Below are 18,957 nucleotides of genomic sequence, written 5' to 3'. Positions count from 1 at the left end.
AAGCAGCTTTAATTATTTTTTTAAGCAAAACATTAGTGTTAATGGGATAGTGATCAAATGTAATAATAACCAGAAAAAGTGTTGAAAGGAGAAGAAGAAAATTTTTTTTTAATTTTTAAGAAAAAATAATTGAATTTAAGTGCTTTCTGGTTTACAAGTTATCTCCATCAGGGTTCAATAGAAGAAACCAGACTCCTCTAGGTATTTTAAACAGAAAAATATTTAATTCACGGAAGTTGGTGCTTACAAATCCATTGCGGTTTGTCAGGAGAGTTTTAGTCTGGGTCTCCCTGGAAGGACTCACAGAATCCTTTAAAACCGACCAACAGAGCTGCTTCTACCTGCGATACGACCAAGAAGGTGTCAGAAAGCTACCACAGAAACTTCCAGGTTTAAAGACCCTGTAGACTGTAGCAGGTGTCAAGTGTGGATAATAAATGGCAATCGACCTTTTCAACATGCAAAGTATTTCTATTTCAAGTAAGTGGTATTTTCATTACAACCCCTATCTTTCTCCTTGATAATTTCCCTTCCTTACTTTGCTCTAGAGTTAGGTTAAACATGCTCCATGTTGTTGTTACCGCACTTAAGTAGCACACTCAATAAAAATCGATTTTCATATTTCTATTGAAAAATAATAATCTCCATCCTTGAAGAATTATCTGCTTGCTAAAAGGGGTTAGTTGTTCAAAAATCAAATTAATCCTCCATGCCTAGAACAGTGCTGGGCTCTCTAGCAAATATTCTCTCTTTAACAATACCTACACCTGAAAACATATAAGAAAAAAATTAACAGGTACAGGTTACTGAACATTCATTATGAAATTATGGTCACTAATTATTACAATAATCCCATAAAATAAATACTGTTACCAATTTACAGATGAGGGCACAGAAGCTTAGAAGCTTTAAACAACTTAGCTAAGATTACACAGTAACCAAACTGAGGATCCTTACCACAATCCAGTTTTCATTCTATTGCATAATGATCACCACTATCCATTCTATCTAAAGACTTTGTGTCATACTGATAAACTCAAATTCTTTAATATGTATTGAATATAATTTGTATTTCTTGTGGAATCTAGAACTTTTCTCTAAACTGAAACTACCTGCTGTAGTTTCCTACTTTCCTTGCTGCAAGGGAGGAGAAGTGAAAAGGGAAGTGGGAAGAGGGAAGAGTGAAAAGCACAGAACTTTGTTTATTTTTAATCTAAGCAATTTACTTTTAAGGTACATTACTAATTTCACAGCTTTAAAGCCTTGGTTATTTTCTCCTAAACTATGCAGAGAATAGAAGTAAGTTGGTCATTGTTTTTGGCTGCATGTAACAGATATTCAATAGCATTAATTAAACTACAAAAAGGGGTTTAATTTCCTAATGTAATAGTAAGTACAAGGGAAACTAGTTCAGAGATGGTGTATCCATCCTTCTCTGCCATTTTTAGCATATGATTGTTTCCCCTCACGGCTGTAATCTGGCTGCTCCCCTTCTGGTCATCCCATCTGTCCTCCAGGCAGGTAGCCAGGAAAAGGGCAAATGGTGAAGAACAGAGTCTACGGAGGAGGTAAAGAGAGCAGGCAGCTGAACCTGTCCGCCTTTAAACAGCTTGTCCCAAAGTCCTCTCCTGCAACTTCTGCTCATATTTCCACTACCAGGACTAAATGGCTAATTGTTACATGAGAAAAATATGATCAGTGAGGAAACACTTAAAGAACTTATAAGCGAGTGTTATGTAGTTTGGAATGGGAAGAGATTTTTGGTAGACTAATAACAGAAATGATTATCCCAAAATTTCTAGGGCATTGGAAAACCAAATATTTTAATTGAGTATATTTCTGCTCAGTAAATATAGAGATTCTTGTAATAAATACCGAGATTCTTATAATAAGAGAAAAGGGAGAATGGATTTTTGGAAGGCTAATAGCACTGTCTCTAAAACTCTGATAATATTACCATGGCCCCAAAACATAGCATTAATTCAGTATTATTAATTAATACTCCAGTTGATAGGGCCAAGAAAAGTCAACCACTATTGAAAACTCCAAACACTATGTCCAAATTCCCATCCTGATAAATGTTTTCTTTTTTTTAAGTGTGTATAGTTGGTATTCTACTATGATAAATTTTCATCCATGCTTTTTCTTTGCAGATAAAGAGGAACATTTTTTAACATAAAAGAAATAACTATTTCCAAAGAAAAACAGCTCCATTTCAGTATAATTTTGAGGCTCCATCTCAGTACAAGTTTCCATATTCACTGTAACTGGAGGAAGGGACCACGTGGATGAGTGCACTGGCGATTATAGCTTTTACACCAAAATCAGAACTTTCACTGCTGCGCACATTTTATTGTCCAAAGCAAGTCACATAGTTTTGCTAAACATCAAAGAGAATACAAAAGTAAATGTGGAACCACCATCATGACTACACATATTCCTGCTTTTTTGAAGTGACTATGCTAGGAGCCCTGTGAGTGTATATAACCGACCTTTATTACTTAATAAGTTGGAAAGTGAAGAGTACTACAAAAAGGGCACAAAGAGGGGCTTATGGAGCAATTAGTAATTCCCTCATTAATCATCATGTAATAAAAACTTGAATAAAATAAACACTGAATTCAGCAATGCAGTCTAAGTACTTTTGTGCAAATAGAAATAAAATTCTTGGCACAAGGATGGAATAAGAGGCTGCATGAAGAATATTTTGTTAGCTTACTAATATTATTGAAAACATTTATTTTTTAAGAATTGTGTATTTGACATTGGATTTGGGGTATAATCAAACACAGAAAGAAGCAAAGACCCTAGTTTCATGGAAATTGCAGTCAAATGGGAATAAAGAGTGGCAATATAATGCCGGAGGAAATGAAGCTGAAGATCGGCCAGACTTTTACAGTGAAAATAAAAGAAAAATCTGGATCACATCTGAACAGGGACAGCAATTTCTTCCTGAGAAGAATCTAAAAGTTTATATCATGACTCTTTGTATCATTTATATTTAGTATGTATGTATACTAAGAGATGCACTGTTATCTACATAGTTCTCGTTTCTTAGGGCTTCAAAGAAAAGTTTCAATTTGTTGTTACATAAAGGTTGGAAATAAAGGACCCTGCCAGGTGTTATTTAAAATGTCCTAGTGGATTATTCATGGTTATTGTGACCAAACTGGGCAGAATTATGGAAGAAAAACACTCACCAAGTGTTGATTTTGAATTTTATCTATGGAGATATGTGCATATTATGTGTACATACATACATGATTGTGAGGAAATTAGGTCTGATGAGGAAACATTTAAACGATTTATACAAGGGTCTTAATTAGTTCGGGAATGGAGATAATTTTGCATAAATCCATAGCAGAAATTATAATCCTGAAGTCTTAAGGAACTATCAATCCTTCTTTTTTTTTTTTTTTAAAGATTTTATTTTTTTCCTTTTTCTCCCCAAAGCCCCCTGGTACATAGTTGTATATTCTTCGTTGTGGGTCCTTCTAGTTGTGGCATGTGGGATGCTGCCTCAGCGTGGTTTGATGAGCAGTGCCATGTCCGTGCCCAGGATTCGAACCAACGAAACACTGGGCCGCCTGCAGCGGAGCGCGCGAACTTAACCCCTCAGCCACAGGGCCAGCCCCATCAATCCGTCTTTTATATTTAAGAAGGCAAGTATAAAATAGCCTTAACATGCAATAATAGAGATTTAAGTATATCCTAAGAAAAAAATACGGACAGAGCATGGCTAAAGAATATGCCATTGAAGAACACATTATAATTAGCAATGATATGGCTGTGCAAATAAACGTATCTCATAAACTAGATATTGGCATGATATGATGTGTCCAGAGTGTTTCTGCCTCCATAAAAATACATGAACTTAAGGAAGGAAGGCTAGTGGAAAACATTTGGATTAAGATTGAAGTAAGAAAAGAAGGAAATGGGAGAGAACACAAAAAAGTTGCTGTTTCAATATAACAAACATTAACAAGAAACATGAAGTCATCTGATAATTTTACTACCACCCAATAAACTGTTTCAGAGATGGGATAGAACTAGTGATGACTTGTAGAGAGTCTAAAGTTTAATTATGGAAGAAGCATATGAGTCAAATATCCATTGATTTGTACAAACTCTAATGCATAGCAGAATCAAACGTGAAGAAAGAACTAAGTGGGGATAGGAGAAGTGATAGAATGTTTAGAAATTTAGAATATCATTCTATTAACAAAAGAAAAGAATTCTAACCTTGTTCAACCATATGCCCAAGATTTAAGATTTAAAAAGTTCCTTAATGGCAAGTGAGCATTACTCATCTGTAATTTGTCAAGTAACTTTAAGTAAAAGTTATGAGGCAAATTTCATTCCATTGGAAGAGACAACTTTCAGGCTGCTATAATTTTCCAGATTTATACAGGTTTCTAAAAAGTAATGGGCTAGATGTGTTTTTAAAAAAGTTGAATGAGAGGGGCCAGCCCAGTGGCATAGTGGTTAAGTTCCTGTGTTCCGCTTTGAAGGCCTGGGGTTTGTGGGTTCTGACCCTGGGTATGGACCTACACACTGCTCATCAAGCCATGCTATGGTGGCATCCTACATACAAAATAGAAGAAGATTGCCACAGATGTTAGCTCAGGGACAATCTTCCTCAAGCAAAAGGAGGAAGATCAGCAATAGATCTTAGCTAGGGCCAAACTTCTTCATCGAAAAAAAAAAAAAAGAATGAGAACTAGTAGAAAAATATGTAGAGAGATATAATTTGCTGTGGGAATTGGACTGGATGACCTGAAGTTTATTTTTATAACTGGAATTTGTTAAGAAATAACATTACATCATACATTATTTAAGAAATTAAAATATATTTATGAAGGATAGAAAGATGTAATAATTGCTGGAAATTTTTTTTCAAATCTGTTATGAGCTACACTTGATTTTTAAATAATGAAATAACTTCTTCAAAGTCAAAGGCAATGTTTTCAAATTTTCCACGGCTCTTCCAAAAAACACATCTTGAGTCTGCTAATTTCTTTTTTACTGTTACTACCAGGTCCCCACAATCTTTCATATAGCAATTGCAGGCAACATAATCCAATCAAACTCCGTATTTTAGCCAGAGTACATGACTCCACACTGTAGTCAAAATCATGTCACTACCTTGATTAAAAACTGTCAATAGCCTCCCATTGTATTTGCTGTACAAGTATATTTTTACAAACATTTGTACAAAATCCTAAGTGTGTGTCCCTGCTTAGCTTCTGTCATTTCTCTTTTGCTCACTATAGTCAAGTCACACTGGCCTACTTCCTGTTTCCTATGTGAAATACACTCTTTCCTGTTGCATAGACACTGTCCTCTACCTTTGAAAATCACTCTCCATCCCCTATCATCTGACAAAGCTTTATCCTACAAACAGCCCAAAGATGTACCTTATGAAACCCAATATAAATTATTTGCTTCTTGTATTTTCTCTCAGAGATCTGTTTTTCTTTTGGAAACGTTTTAAAGTTATATGTTTACATATATTATTATTTGATAATCAAATAATCCATATGATAGGGACTTTGGTGTAATAAGTGCTAGCACAGTACTTTTATTCAATAAATCTTTCCAATTATGACAGAACAGGAATTTCAGCTTTGATGTAGTGAATAGCTATTATAGAAATAAATAATTATGCAAACTATGAAAAAAAACTTACAAAGAGCTGTTTAAAGACAGCGGAGGGTGAACAAAAGCATTCAGAAGCTGGGGTGAATTTACCCTCTAACAAAGGCATCCATCCTATTGCGCATCCCCTCAGGGCACATCCCAGCCCACAGGCGGTGAAGCAGAAACCTCAGCCACACTGCTGAAGAGATCAGAGAAATTTGAGACTGCTCAAGGTGGAGGAGACACTATTTAGAATTTGAATCCCACTAAGTTAGAGGGAATTTGGACAGAAGTTGGGCTTTGTCTTGCAACAACCAAAAGGGCCACGCCTGGAGAGTCAAAGACTTACACTTGAATTAATGAAACAAATGAAATAGACCCATCAAAACAAAGTCAGAAAGTTCAAGGTTACCCACTGGTAATTTACTTGTTTCCTAGAACAAAACTCAACACTCATATGAAGAAGATACTAGAAATCACCCCTACAATGTATCTTCTACAATGTCCAGATTTGTATTTACAGGAAGTTCTAGAATAGGTTAAACTAAGCCACAATGATAGAAATTAGAACAGTGGTTTCCTGCGTGAGGGGGATTATTAACTACAACAGAGTATAAGAGAACTGGTGGTGATAATGATAATGTTCTTTATATTAATTTGGGTGTTAGTTACATGGATTTATTCATGTGTCAAAATTCATCCAGCGTTATGGTTAAAATCTATGAATTCAATTTACGTAAATTATACCTAAAATGAAGAAATTAATGAATTAAAGTATAATTTTTCCTGGTTTATAAATAATATGTAGAAATAATTTTGCATATTAATTGCTCATAAATTAGAAAAATAGATAAAATCATAATAATTCATGCAATAGTAGCCAACTGTTGGTATATACACATACAACCGTGTGCATATGTAACATACACATAGTTCTCCAATTAATCCAAATACCCATTTAGCAATTTTTTCCTTTATTATTATTGTCTTCTTATTTAAAGCCATATCACCATCTTTGCCCTTTGACTTGAGTGTAAGTGGCATGAAGGTGTGGCATACATTAGGGATCAATAATTCAATGATCTCACTCTCACTTCATTCTGCATTACTGAAACAAGTAAGCACCAATTTCACAATAAACTGCTTCTACTTTCTGCTTCATTTTTCACTCTTCAGGCCCCTCATACTCAGCAATAATAGAAATTAAACCTATTCCAGCCTGACACATATGTGGAATATCCAGAGTGCCTAAAATATGTCATTTTCACACGGGAAGCCTCTAGAGTTAAATCGTCCACTTTAAAAAGAGAGAAAAAAAATACACAATTCATTCATCATAAAAGGAACAGCAGGATGATTCTTCAGATCCAAGGAAAGAGCCTTCAAAATAAGCCAAGCACTCTTGATTTACATGCTTTGCTTTGATTGCGGAACTTTAAGGCTTGCCTTCTGTAAACAGAAATACTGGATTTGATGTCTAAAGAGAAATTCAGGGAGTATGTCGCATAATTGACATTTCTGATCAAATGTCTAATCTACAGATAGACTATTTTTGATAATTTTAGTTTTAAACCAAAAAGTTATGAAGAATAACAAACTGTTTCATCATCCTGTCTCTGTCCCACAAATGAAAAAACATTACAGTACTTTTGGTAAAAGTACATCGGTGCGCATGTATTTATAAATCTTTTCTTTTGATACCAATCTATTGGGTGATAAAACTCCAGGGTAAGCATGAATGATTTTAATTTCTTGACATTTTTCTTCTCTAGAATCAAAGTGCGTTTAAAAGCTCTCGGGTTTCACAATTTTGTCTTCTTAGTTTTACAGATTAAAGAACTTTTATAGATTAAAGATGGTTTATATCAAAGCATTCATTTTATGAGAAACCACAAACAGTATCTCAGAGTGGTGAAGTAAACTGCCAGCGCAAAGCTAGTTAAACAGAGTAAAATAGAGCTCAAATAGCGCATTCCAATAACATACATCTTAGACACCAAACATTGTAGCATTTTCTTGTGTAATTCTCCATGCTTCGGGTTTTGCCTTTCATATGATATGCTCTGAGCAAATCCAAGCCTCAGCATAAATCTAGAACTAATTCACTTATGTGCATTAACATTCTGACCTGGAACACATCTCAGATGAAAGAGAGGAACGATTGGATATGGTTTATGCTGCATGAAATTTAAATAGAGATGCATCTAGAAATATTTCCTTAGAGTTAGTAAAGCTATTATTGTGTTATTTGTTCAAAGATTCTTTTCTTGTAAGAAAACATTTTTATTGTGATCTCTGTCTGTAGACCTAAGTATTGCCAGAGACACAGAGCTTTCAAATTGTAGGCTTAAGTATTTTTAGATGCACTTAGAAAGGGCTTTCTAAAATGGTATTCAAATCCCCTTCACCTCACTCCCATAATACTATTCTCTGAGTTTTTATTTTTTGGTTATGATCAAGTGATTCTTATATATGAAGAATATATTTAGATTGAGCATACATATATGAAACAAATTTGTATCTGAAGCAAAATTTAACTCATCCTTTTCTGTATCTTTACCAGGAAAGTGGAGATGTTTGAGCACAATATTTGTGTCCTTTTAAGATTTAAATTTCTTGAGATGCTCTGCATGCCTTTATCCTTTGAGAGTTAGGAATCAGTTCTTAGTCTATAAGCCAGTGGACCCTCATAATTCAGTCATAATCACTGTTATTTTCCCTAGACAATCTAGCATGACAAATATTTCTTGCAATTAGATATGACAGTATTTTATACAATACTCATCAACTGGAGACTCAGTTTACTCTGTGTTCTATTTTTTCAGCTATGTATATCACTGCATTTTCTTTATTGTTATTTTTTTAATTAATTTTTTTTTTGGTGGAGAAGACTGGCCCTGAGCTAACATCTGTTGCCAGTCTTCCTCTTTTTGCTTGAGGAAGATTGTTGCTGAGTTAACATCTGCACCAATCTTCCTCTATTTTATGTGGGACACCACCACAGCATGGCTTGACCAGCAATTCTAGGTCTGCGCCCAGGATCTGAACCTGTGAACCAATGGCCGCTGAAGGGGAGTGCCCAAACTTAACCACTATACCACAAGGCTGGCCCCTCTTTATTTTTATCTTTTATGAGGCTGTGCCCTATTAAATACGATAGATCATTTGTTCTTTTTCTGCTGTAATTAGATGTTTGTTTAATTGTTTTTCCTTCTCTACATTCACTTTCCTTGGCTAAGCTCAACTTACTTATTCCAAAAATAAAGGATCTCTCTTTAAGCATGAGGCAGCAGGATCTGAAAAATCTTAGATTTTCCTTCAGAGAAAATATAGAGAAAAAGATTGAAAAAGCTGTATGATATTTTTTAATGTGGAATTTTTTGGAGTTGATTACTGTTTTTTTCTCTATATAGTTCTCTAAGGTGGTAGATTATGCAGAAATGTAGTTACTTCTATATTATATGTATATTGTCATTCATATTTGTGACTTATTTTAAATTTCTTTTATTTTATTATTTTATTATTTTATTTTTATTTAAAAAAATTTGTGCTAGTAGCCATAAACTGCTTAAGGAAGCATAATGGTTAACTTTATGTATCAATTTTTTCTGGGCCAATGGTGTCCAGATATTTGGTCAAACATTCTTCTGGATGTTTCTGTGAAGGTATTTTTCGGATGAGATTAACACTTAAGTTGATGCACTTTGAGTAAAGCAGCCCTCTGTATGTGGGTGGTCCTAATCTTATCAATTGAAATACTTGAGAGAACAAAACTGACATTTCCCGGGTAAGAAGGAATTCTGCCAGTAAACTCTCTTTGGACTCTGCAAGTTTTCCCTGGGTCTCAAGTCTGCTGAGTACTCCGTACATTTTGGGTTTACCAGGCCTTCATTAAACACATGATGCAATTCCTTCTCTCTATCTCTCTAAATATGTATATATATGTATATATATATGTATATATATATATACAATATTTGAATAATAATGTTGCATGAGGCCTTATGGCAATATGGGGATTGATATCAAGAAATATGAAAAAAAGCTAAAATACAAAAAAATTAAAAATTAGTAGTATATATTATATACATACAAATATACATACACTTATATATCACTCATATTTATATATTATATTATATTGTATAACACATATATGTATAATCTATTGGTCTGTTTCTCAGGAGAACCTTAACACAGAATGTATTGTAAATTTCACAATTAGTCCTTGAAAAAAATGGATTTACTTTAACACTTTCCTTAAAGCCAGCTTTTCCAATCTTCATATTTTTAACGAGATGAATAACATCTCACACATTTATAAGTATTAAATTATTTTTATTTGAGTTGCGAATGTCACCTGAAACTTTATTTAAACTAAAAGTTTAAATTTGAAACTGAAAATTGAGGTGTCTGTGTACAATCCTCCTCAGTTCTTAAACGGCTTTGCTCTCTTCCTTTGATTCATTTTTCTCAACCTCTGATGATAAAGGAGCTTTGCATCTCACCCAGGGACTCAAGAAAAAGTGTTATTAGCAGGAGTTTTCTACGAGAAAATTGCATTGAGCCATATGGGCTTTCCAGATTTCCCTGTATTACAAATGGGGATCTTAGAAGGGTCCAGGGAAATAAACTACTCACACCCCTACTGGAGAATATTTGAGACATCTAAGGAGGAGGATCAAGACAATGTGAAAGTCAGTCTTTTTCCTTTCAGAGATGTCTGTAGATTTTGCTCTGAAGATATGCGAGGAAAACATGGAAAAGTTGTAACATTTTTCTGTTTTGAAAAAACCTTATTAGACATGATAAGACTTTTGAAGGATTTAATGTTGCAGTAGGATGAAAAATAACCCAATTTTGATAAGATAAAAGGCACAATATCGACTACAATTAACAGTTTCAAGTGAGCCATGTATAGAGCTAATAGCCTGTTTAGCCTCCAGCATTTTCACAAGTAATTGCTTGCTTTGCCCAAGCCATCACGTCCTGCATTGCCATTGCTATTAGAATCATTAATTGCCTATTTGGCTGTTTCAGTTTGTTCAGATGTCATAGCAATAATTAGATATTCTGCCCATTTTCCTCTACAACTGTCCCTTTTTATTTCTTTAACTCTAATTTAAGAATTTAGGACTATCCCATTTTACCAGTCATATTCCTCTCTTCAGATAATCATAATTGACGGGATGAGCACAGATTGATTTATTTCTTTTCATATTTCTTGCTACTGTAGGGGAGGAAGACATTTCCTCTACCCTCCCTGGGTTCTTCTGGCTGGAGAATGAGTTAAATTCACATGAGACAGAATAACAGGAGAAAATTAAACAAAGCTTTATAACATGTATACATGAGAGAGGCTCAGGCAACCTGAGCAACTTGCCAAAATGGCTGAAGCCATCACCTTAAATATCCTCCTCAGCTAAAGACAAAGGAGGATGTTGGCTGTGGGGGGGAGACTGTTACAGGAGGTTACCAGACAAGTACAGTAAACAAGATGCAGATTTAAGTCCTTGCCTTTGGCATTGATTAAGAGTTTCTAGAGATAAGGTCATCCCTCCTTCCTGGTACAGAGAGGGAGACACCTTTACGATGGAGATTTCCCTTACAATGTAAATGTCTCTTAACAAAGGATAAGTAAATTCTACTTTTCAGAGTTTGTTTCCTGTCTGCAGTTTTTAAAAGTAACCAGCTCAAAATAATCCTCATGCCAAAGAGGCATATCTGGAGGTGGCCAATTCCGGTCCCCCACACTACTAATCCCCAAATTCCCATCAGGTCTCATTCAATATTATTATTCAAAGATTGTTTTTTAGTCTGGGTTCCTAGGGTAAGCACATAGAATTGAAGGAATTCAGTATCAGACGAGTCTTTAAGAGTCTACTATTAATATTATTGGTCTGATATTCAGCACTGGCTACATAATTTGTGGAGTTCAGTACTAAATGAAAACGTAGGGCCTCTTGTGCAAAAAATTAAGAATGTCAAGCCAGTGACTGCAGAGTATTAAGCTAATCATAGGGCCCTTCCAAGCACAGGACCCTCTGTAACTGGCCAGTTCACACACAAAGCCAGCCTGAATTCCTCCCACATCATCCTTACCAACAGGTTATGGGACCTCTGTTTACACACTTCCAGAGACAGAAAACTCATTCCTTCTCACATCTCTTCCTTAATCCAAGAGTTGTTTCTATTAGAGAGTTCTTCCTTATCCTTTTGAAATAAGGGGGGAATGATGGCACAAGACTAATTACTGATACGTTATTATTATTATTTATTACTCACTTTCTCACAATTTTTCTTACATCCAGTGTTTATAAGGAAAACATGGGAAAGGAATTAAAGTGATTTGGTCATCCCTCCAGTTTGTTACCTTTACTCTTTTTATGTTCATTCCCAAGTCGTTCTGTCTTCTCTCCTAAAACTAGAGTGAACAACATCCCTAAGAATACTTCCAATATTGGTTTTTAAAAGGAAGTGAATAGGGTAAGAGGCGAAGGATAAAAGGTGACATGATGCTGTCGGGGAAGTGGGAGAATTCCTCCCCCACTTTTCCTTAAGGTTCTTATGTCTGACCAAATAATTAAAAAGGCAGGTTAGCAGGAAAAAAATCGAACAAAGTTTAATAGTATGTATACATGGGAGAAACTCAGGAGAAACTGAATAACTCAGTCAACTGGCTGAGGCTGCCTGTTTAAGTATCTTCAGCTACAGACAAGGAGGATATTTGGGGTAGTGGTTTGGGGCTTCAAATGGGAGGAAGGCAATCCACAGGGAAATGGAAAAGCAAATGTTCGGTAAATAGAGCTTTGATCAGAGTGGGCTTAGCAATGATCCCCCCATCTATTGTAACCGGAAGTTATCTATGGTGATGGCCTGTCCTGGACACAGGCCCGTATTTTAAATTTCTTTTAGGCAGTTAGTGGGGAAAGGTCGAATGTTCTTCCTGAGTCTGAGCCCTTATTGTCTTCAGCTCTAAATAATCCACATACAACAGTGGTGCATCTTGGGGCAGCCTGCCCTGAACCCCATCAATGCCATTCAACCTAATCATCATTAGGTACAAATTATCTAGACAATACATAGTGTCAAAAATCCAGGCATTGATAGAAATTCCAAATGTAAGGACTTCATTGTCAAAGTAAAGCAGTAAGAGTGGACCTCTTATTCACTCTTGTATGAGCAATGAAAGAAACTGAAGGTCTTCTCTTTCATGTATCTCTGATTAAACAACTAAATGCATTATTTCATTTATCCAGTTTTACTGAAAACATCAATCTTATTGATATTTTTGTATTCATCTCTTTGGCCACTGCATAGATAAATTGCATCATTTTAGACACTTAAAAAAAGGCATATTTCCTGCTTTTATTAATTCTTTTCTTTTTTTAAAGTCAATTACATAGTCTTTTATTTCTAGCTTGAAAAAAAACAAATTACAAGGAAAATATTTACAGGATTAATCACGTTTTAAGCTGGGAGACTGGATGTGGGAGGCTGCTCAGTGTCCCTTGTTGGGACAGGCTGGGACAGATTAGGTGACCTGCCCGAGGGTCCACAGCTCACTTGTCAGAGTCAAGGAGAGGACTCAGTCTCCGGACTACCTGGCCCAACTGACAATGAACAAAATATCACAGGTGTGCCAAAGCCATTTTGCTAACAAATAATTACATGCTTGTTTAGTGTTTAAGAGAAATCTTCATTATTCTGAGATATCTCTGTAGAATCATCCTGGCGACGTGTATGATTTAGAAAATTCTGAAAGAAAAACAAATAAGCTTGTCTCCCCGATGAGACCTACTGCTTCTCCCCAGGCGCCACCGGCCTTTCTGGGACAGCGACGTGGAGCAGTGGGCTCCGTAAAGTCCTGACAGGGACATCCGCAGCTTCATGAGCTCAGTCCTCTTCCTGCAGGCTGGTGGAGCAGGCCAATGCTTTGCTTCAAAGTGCTTTGGAGAACATCTTCTTACTCCTTCTCTGGAAACACAATGACAGACACAGAGTCCCAGGCATCTTCCGTTGGGGAGCTGTCCTTGTCCAAGGCGTCTAAGACAGGCTGAGCCGGGTCCTTTAAATACTCTTCTATTTGTACTGGGATGCTTGGCGGAGACTGAAACCAGTATTTAACCAGGCCTCTGTATTTCAGGACCAGGAAGAGACAGGCCCCTGCCATCGCCAACAGCAACAGAAAGGTTCCCACGGCGATAAGAATCACTTGCTGAAGCTTGGTAGAGGCATCTGCCATCGTTTCGTAGCAAGATATGTTGCTTAAATGCCCGGGTCTAGAGATGTTTAGCGTTGTCCAAAGTAGTTGTACCTTGACTTGTAAACAGTATACTCTTAAGGGTTTTAAATCATTGAACACAATGGAGTTGGTCATGAAAGGCCCTGCGACATTTTGGATTCCTGCCTTTTCCTTTTCCCAGTAATGGACGTAATACTGAAGAGTGACCGTGGAGTCATAGATGTCAAAGGGAGGGGACAACCTGATGATAAGGGAGCCTTCTCCTGGGGTCACCCAAATGTTTTCTGGAGGCCCGACGGTAACATTCCGAAAGTGCTGGAACCAAGGTACCGTCACCCAGGTGGAAACGGGTTCTTCTAGCTCAGCTCGGACACGTAAAGAGATGTTGAAATGCATTGGAAACCCTTTGAGATGTTGGTGTTGGTAAAGTTGCACTCTGCCGTGATCTTCACATAGTTCACCCCTTCGGGGTTGTTACTGACATCAAACCACTTACTAGTGGTACTGCCGGGGGCGCTGCAGCGCCGCAGCCGCCGAGCAGCAGCAGCAACAACAGCAGCGGCGGTGGCGGTGGCCGCAGGGCCCAGGGCTCTGGGCACCGCAGGCTCGCTGGCGGCTCCGGCGCGGCCTGCCCAGGCGCGCGGTCCTCCGAGCCGCTCACGCCGCCGCCTTGGCGGCCATCTGCTTTTATTAATTCTGTTATGTACACTTAGCATGATCTCTTGCTCTTTATCTATTGTAAGAAGTGTTGTTTATCTCCATAGGACTTTCTTTCCATGATAATTCTGAATCTCTCCTTCTCTCTCCAATTAGACGTAATCTCTTCCTCATTTGAATCCTTGTTAAAATTTGGTTGGTTTGATTCTTCCTCATTGCGTTTCTTACCCACCTTCTCTACTGGAAGCAACCTGAAGGTCACCCTCATAGCACATAATATAGCCTTCGGCCAAAGATTTATTTCATTTATTGATCAAAATATGATTAACCATAATTTTGCTTTATGATTTTGAATAATACTTATTGAGTTTCATTACAATACATGCAAAAAAAAAAATCCACATACCCAAAATCATAAGGAAAACAGTGCTGCTAGTTTTAGACTCATTCAATTTTATACATATAAAAATTTTGGCTTTGAAGACAAATAAATATCTTTAACATGAAATTAATTCATAAATCATATCAGAATAATTTTTATACACTTTCACTTTGAAAAATTTTCATGCTAGATGTTGCTACAACTTTATTTTTGTCTTATCTACCAAAAATAGAAATATATTTTACTGTATAATATTGTATTATTAATTAAAATAATTCTTCAATGTCATGATTCTGTATAATTTAAACTTACTAATTAAATATGATGAAGTTTTCACCAATATGCTTTAAATTTCTTCAGATAAGCTTAACATTTAAATTCAGGAACTCTTTGCCACGATGGTTATCAGAATCATCAGTTTTGTACTATTTTAATACAGAACTTTAATGAGTTCTTTACAGACATTTGCATCAATTTATTTTTTCTCATGTCGTGTAGTTACTGGTTGTGTTCTATCCTTTATAATAGATTAATCCTTATAGAATGATATGCTTAAATTAAATATTTCAAAGCCAGATTTTGAAATAATCATTCACTATGTTGTCTCATGGTGAAACTACTCTGTCAGTTATAACTTAATAAAGTTATATTTTCTATTTCTTGTAGTATTTGACAACGAAAATAATCCATAACCAATCTGTAAATGAAAATTTGGGTGAGTTTATTCTGAGCTAAAATGTGAGGACCATGGCCCTTCAGGAAGTGGGGTGTACAGAGTGGTTATATACCCCCAAAGAGGATGTTTCACATATGATTGAAATATCCCTTTTATAATAGTTGTGAGACTGCTCTGTCAGCACAGTGATTAATAGACACAGCAGGTGGGTCTGCTGTCTTGGTGGACACAGCAGGGGGGCAGGCCTGCTGTCTTGAGCTGGGTGCTCACAGGTGAGCTGGGTGGTCAAAGGTGACAAAGTAATTGGTTCCTAGCCTAAGGAAAGATGCTTATCCTTAAGGAAATGCCAGTGTGGGGGGAAGTTGCACCTTTATCTCAAGGGCATTTGTTCTTGCCATAGTAAATGTTTAAAGCAGATATGCAATGCATGCTCAATGGCCGTGTCAGGCCCTTTTGGAAAAACAAAGTCAGGCCAAATTAGGTTTACGCCAAATGGCTTCCTCATATACTCCAATATATCTTATTGCTTGCCATTTCTATTTGTCATATTTATGTGTATTTTACTGATCCAACAACATTTACTGAGTTCTTACTGTGCTCTTGGGAAGATGCTAAGTGCTGAAGATAGATAGATAGGTAGATAGATATATAGATATAGATATGTTTAGTAATAAGATATTGTACTTGCCATAGGAATTTCTGATTTAAACATAAACAGATAACTAAGAATACTTTGGATAATGCTAATGAAGACAACTTACTGAAATGCTGTGGAAATACAGAAAATGGAACAAATTCCTCTATCTGGGGAAGTTGAGGGAGAATACAGAAGTGATCTTTACACTGAAGTTTAAAAGTGACTTGGACTTGAAAAATATATGAAATGATGTATACACCAGATGAAAGCAATAGCATGTAGATTCATTCATTTAATCGAGAAATAGTTATTGAGTATCTACCATTTGCCAGGTGCCCAGAAGGCAATGTGTTGCCACAAGGGCTAGAATGTGCAGAAGAGTCAAAGAAGGTAACTGGTAGGAGCAATAAAATTTGGGTGTTGGGTCTGAAAGGTGTTGGTATAAAATGAGAATGGGCAAATAGGTTGAGAACAAATTGTGCCAAGGTATGGAATTTGGATTTGATATCACATATAATAAAGTTCTTCAGCAGTGGCATGAACCATTTTACTTTTAGAAAGATAACTCTGACAGCTATATGGAGAATGAACTAGAGTGAGGGAGAAATGGGGTGTCAGCTAAGAGAGTTATGAGGCTATTATTGTAATCGTCCAAGGGAGAAATGATGAGGACCCAAACCTAGGTAGTGACAGGTGGATGGAGAGGATAGACTGAATTTGAAAGACATGTTTGAGGGAGAATTGACAGCATTTGGTGACAGTATTTTGCTGTCAATCATAGTAAAAGTGCTTTATTATGAGAAATACATAATATAAAAACATATGCATTCTAACCTTATATTGGTATTATTCATTTCATAATTATTTTGATGAGTTTAATCACTCTTATATAGCTTGAGATTAAAGAGAAAGTAGATTGGTAATACTGATGATAGGAATAGAAAGCTTAATTTGTGCAAAACCTAAGAATTTCAGAATCTATGCAGAATCAGCTCTTTCATTTTAGGGAGGAAACTGAGGTCTAAAAATATAAATCCAGTTAGTATCAGAACTCAGGTCTCCTGACTCTGTTGATTTGAGGTATCAGAATTGGCTGAAGTCGTTTTGTTGTATAAAGGAAGTACGTTCATACTGTCAGGGAGGACGACATTTCCTCTACACACTCTAGGTTCTTCGGGCTGGAGAATGAAGTAAATTCACATGAGACTGAATAACAGGAGAAAATTAAACAAGGCTTTATAACATGTATACATGGGAGAGGTTCAGGCAACCTGAGCAACTCGCCAAAATGGCTGAAGCCACCACCTTAAATATCATATCCAGCTAAAGAAAAAGGAGGATGTTGGGGGTGGGGGGAGTCATAGGAGATTACCACACAAGTACAGCAAACAAGAGTCAGGTTATTACACCGACTTAAGGAGTCCTTGCCTTCCACATTGATGAGAGTTTCTAGCGATAAGGTCATCTCCCCACCCCTTCCTGGTACAGACAGGGAGACACTTTTACAGATGGAGATTTCCTATACAATGTAAGTGTCTCTTAACAAAGGATAAGTAAATTCTACTTTTCAGAGTTGCTTTCCTGTCTGCAGTTTTTCAAAGTAACCAGCCTAAAATAATCCTCATGCCAAAGAGACATATCTTGGGGTGGCCAATTCCAGTCCCCCTCAATACGTTTTTGGAGTAATCTTTATTCCTAATTTCTTAGTACCTAGAACTCACCACTTTCAATTGTGCTGCACATAGTAGGCCTGTAGTAAATATTTGTTGAGTGAAGACATGCTTCAGAAAGAACCAAGAAGTAAACTGTGAGTGTATCATTTCACTTCATTTTAATTTACTCTTTTATTCTGAGGGACTGTAGAGCTAGGATTAGTACCTACCTTAGTACATTATGAAAGAAATCAAATTATGCCATTCTTAGGTTTTCCGAACAAAAATTGAAGAGAAAGACAATGCAACAAATTAAGTCAGCATCTAATATAAAAATGCAAAGTAAACAAAAGAGATTTTGAAGATTTCATAAGGAATAGAAAAGTAACAAGAAATTTAGAACATATCTACAAACACAAAAGGAGATCAAAATATTTTGACGTTTGCAATGACACCTAATGAAATAAGATTGGAATGTATCCAACCTGATTTTGTTTTAACTCTTTTAAATAGAACTAGAAAAGATTACAATTCTGTAGAGATTAGTAGTTTTGATTTTAAAGGGAGGATGAAGAAAAAAGTGAGGAATAAATTCATTTAAATAATAGAGTACTTTTGAATTGAGATAACCTCAGATGAAGAAAATATTTATCCTAGTTTCCAGATAAACATTTTCAGAATTTTGACATAGGCAAACAAAATGAAATGTATATGAAGATGGGAGAAAAATACACTCAAGCAATCTATCAACACTGACTATAAGAGAAGCAGAAAGATTCTATGGTAGTCCATATGCTAAAGGGTATTTTAGTAGCCACAATGTATGCAATCCTATAGTCAATGTGAGTTCATTCCAAAGCAGAACATTCTCTCTGGCTCTGGGAGCACTCCAGTGGATAATGCAGATCTGGTCTGCGGTCCTTTGTGTTCAGGACAGAATGAGGAATGATTTCGTGTGCCCAGATTCCAGAGATGGCCGTCCCAGAATCTGTGAAGTTTCAGTATACTGATATTCCTGTGCAGTGGCTGGGCTGCTTTGATAACAGAATTAATTTGGCCTCTAGAGAA

The 18,957-nt window shown here is 36.3% G+C and overlaps 1 protein-coding gene across 1 annotated transcript; it reads right to left on the bottom strand.

The window, feature by feature from the left end:
- Positions 1-13,522: 13,522 nt before the first annotated feature.
- Positions 13,523-14,281, bottom strand: LOC106837759 (interferon gamma receptor 2-like). The gene has a single exon (XM_070506554.1). The coding sequence runs from the start codon at positions 14,279-14,281 to the stop codon at positions 13,607-13,609; it is 675 nt and encodes a 224-aa protein (XP_070362655.1). The 3' UTR covers positions 13,523-13,606.
- Positions 14,282-18,957: the final 4,676 nt, after the last annotated feature.

The sequence above is a fragment of the Equus asinus genome, chromosome 3, assembly GCF_041296235.1.
Source record: "Equus asinus isolate D_3611 breed Donkey chromosome 3, EquAss-T2T_v2, whole genome shotgun sequence".
In the NCBI taxonomy this organism is placed as follows: domain Eukaryota; kingdom Metazoa; phylum Chordata; class Mammalia; order Perissodactyla; family Equidae; genus Equus; species Equus asinus.
The sequence above is the reverse complement of the archived record's forward strand: the minus strand, read 5'-3'. Positions and strand labels throughout refer to the sequence as shown.

What these genes read in the sequence shown, in the direction of transcription:
- LOC106837759 (XM_070506554.1), bottom strand. Translation starts at nt 14,281, where the DNA reads ATGCATTTCAACATCTCTTTACGTGTCCGAGCTGAGCTAGAAGAACCC.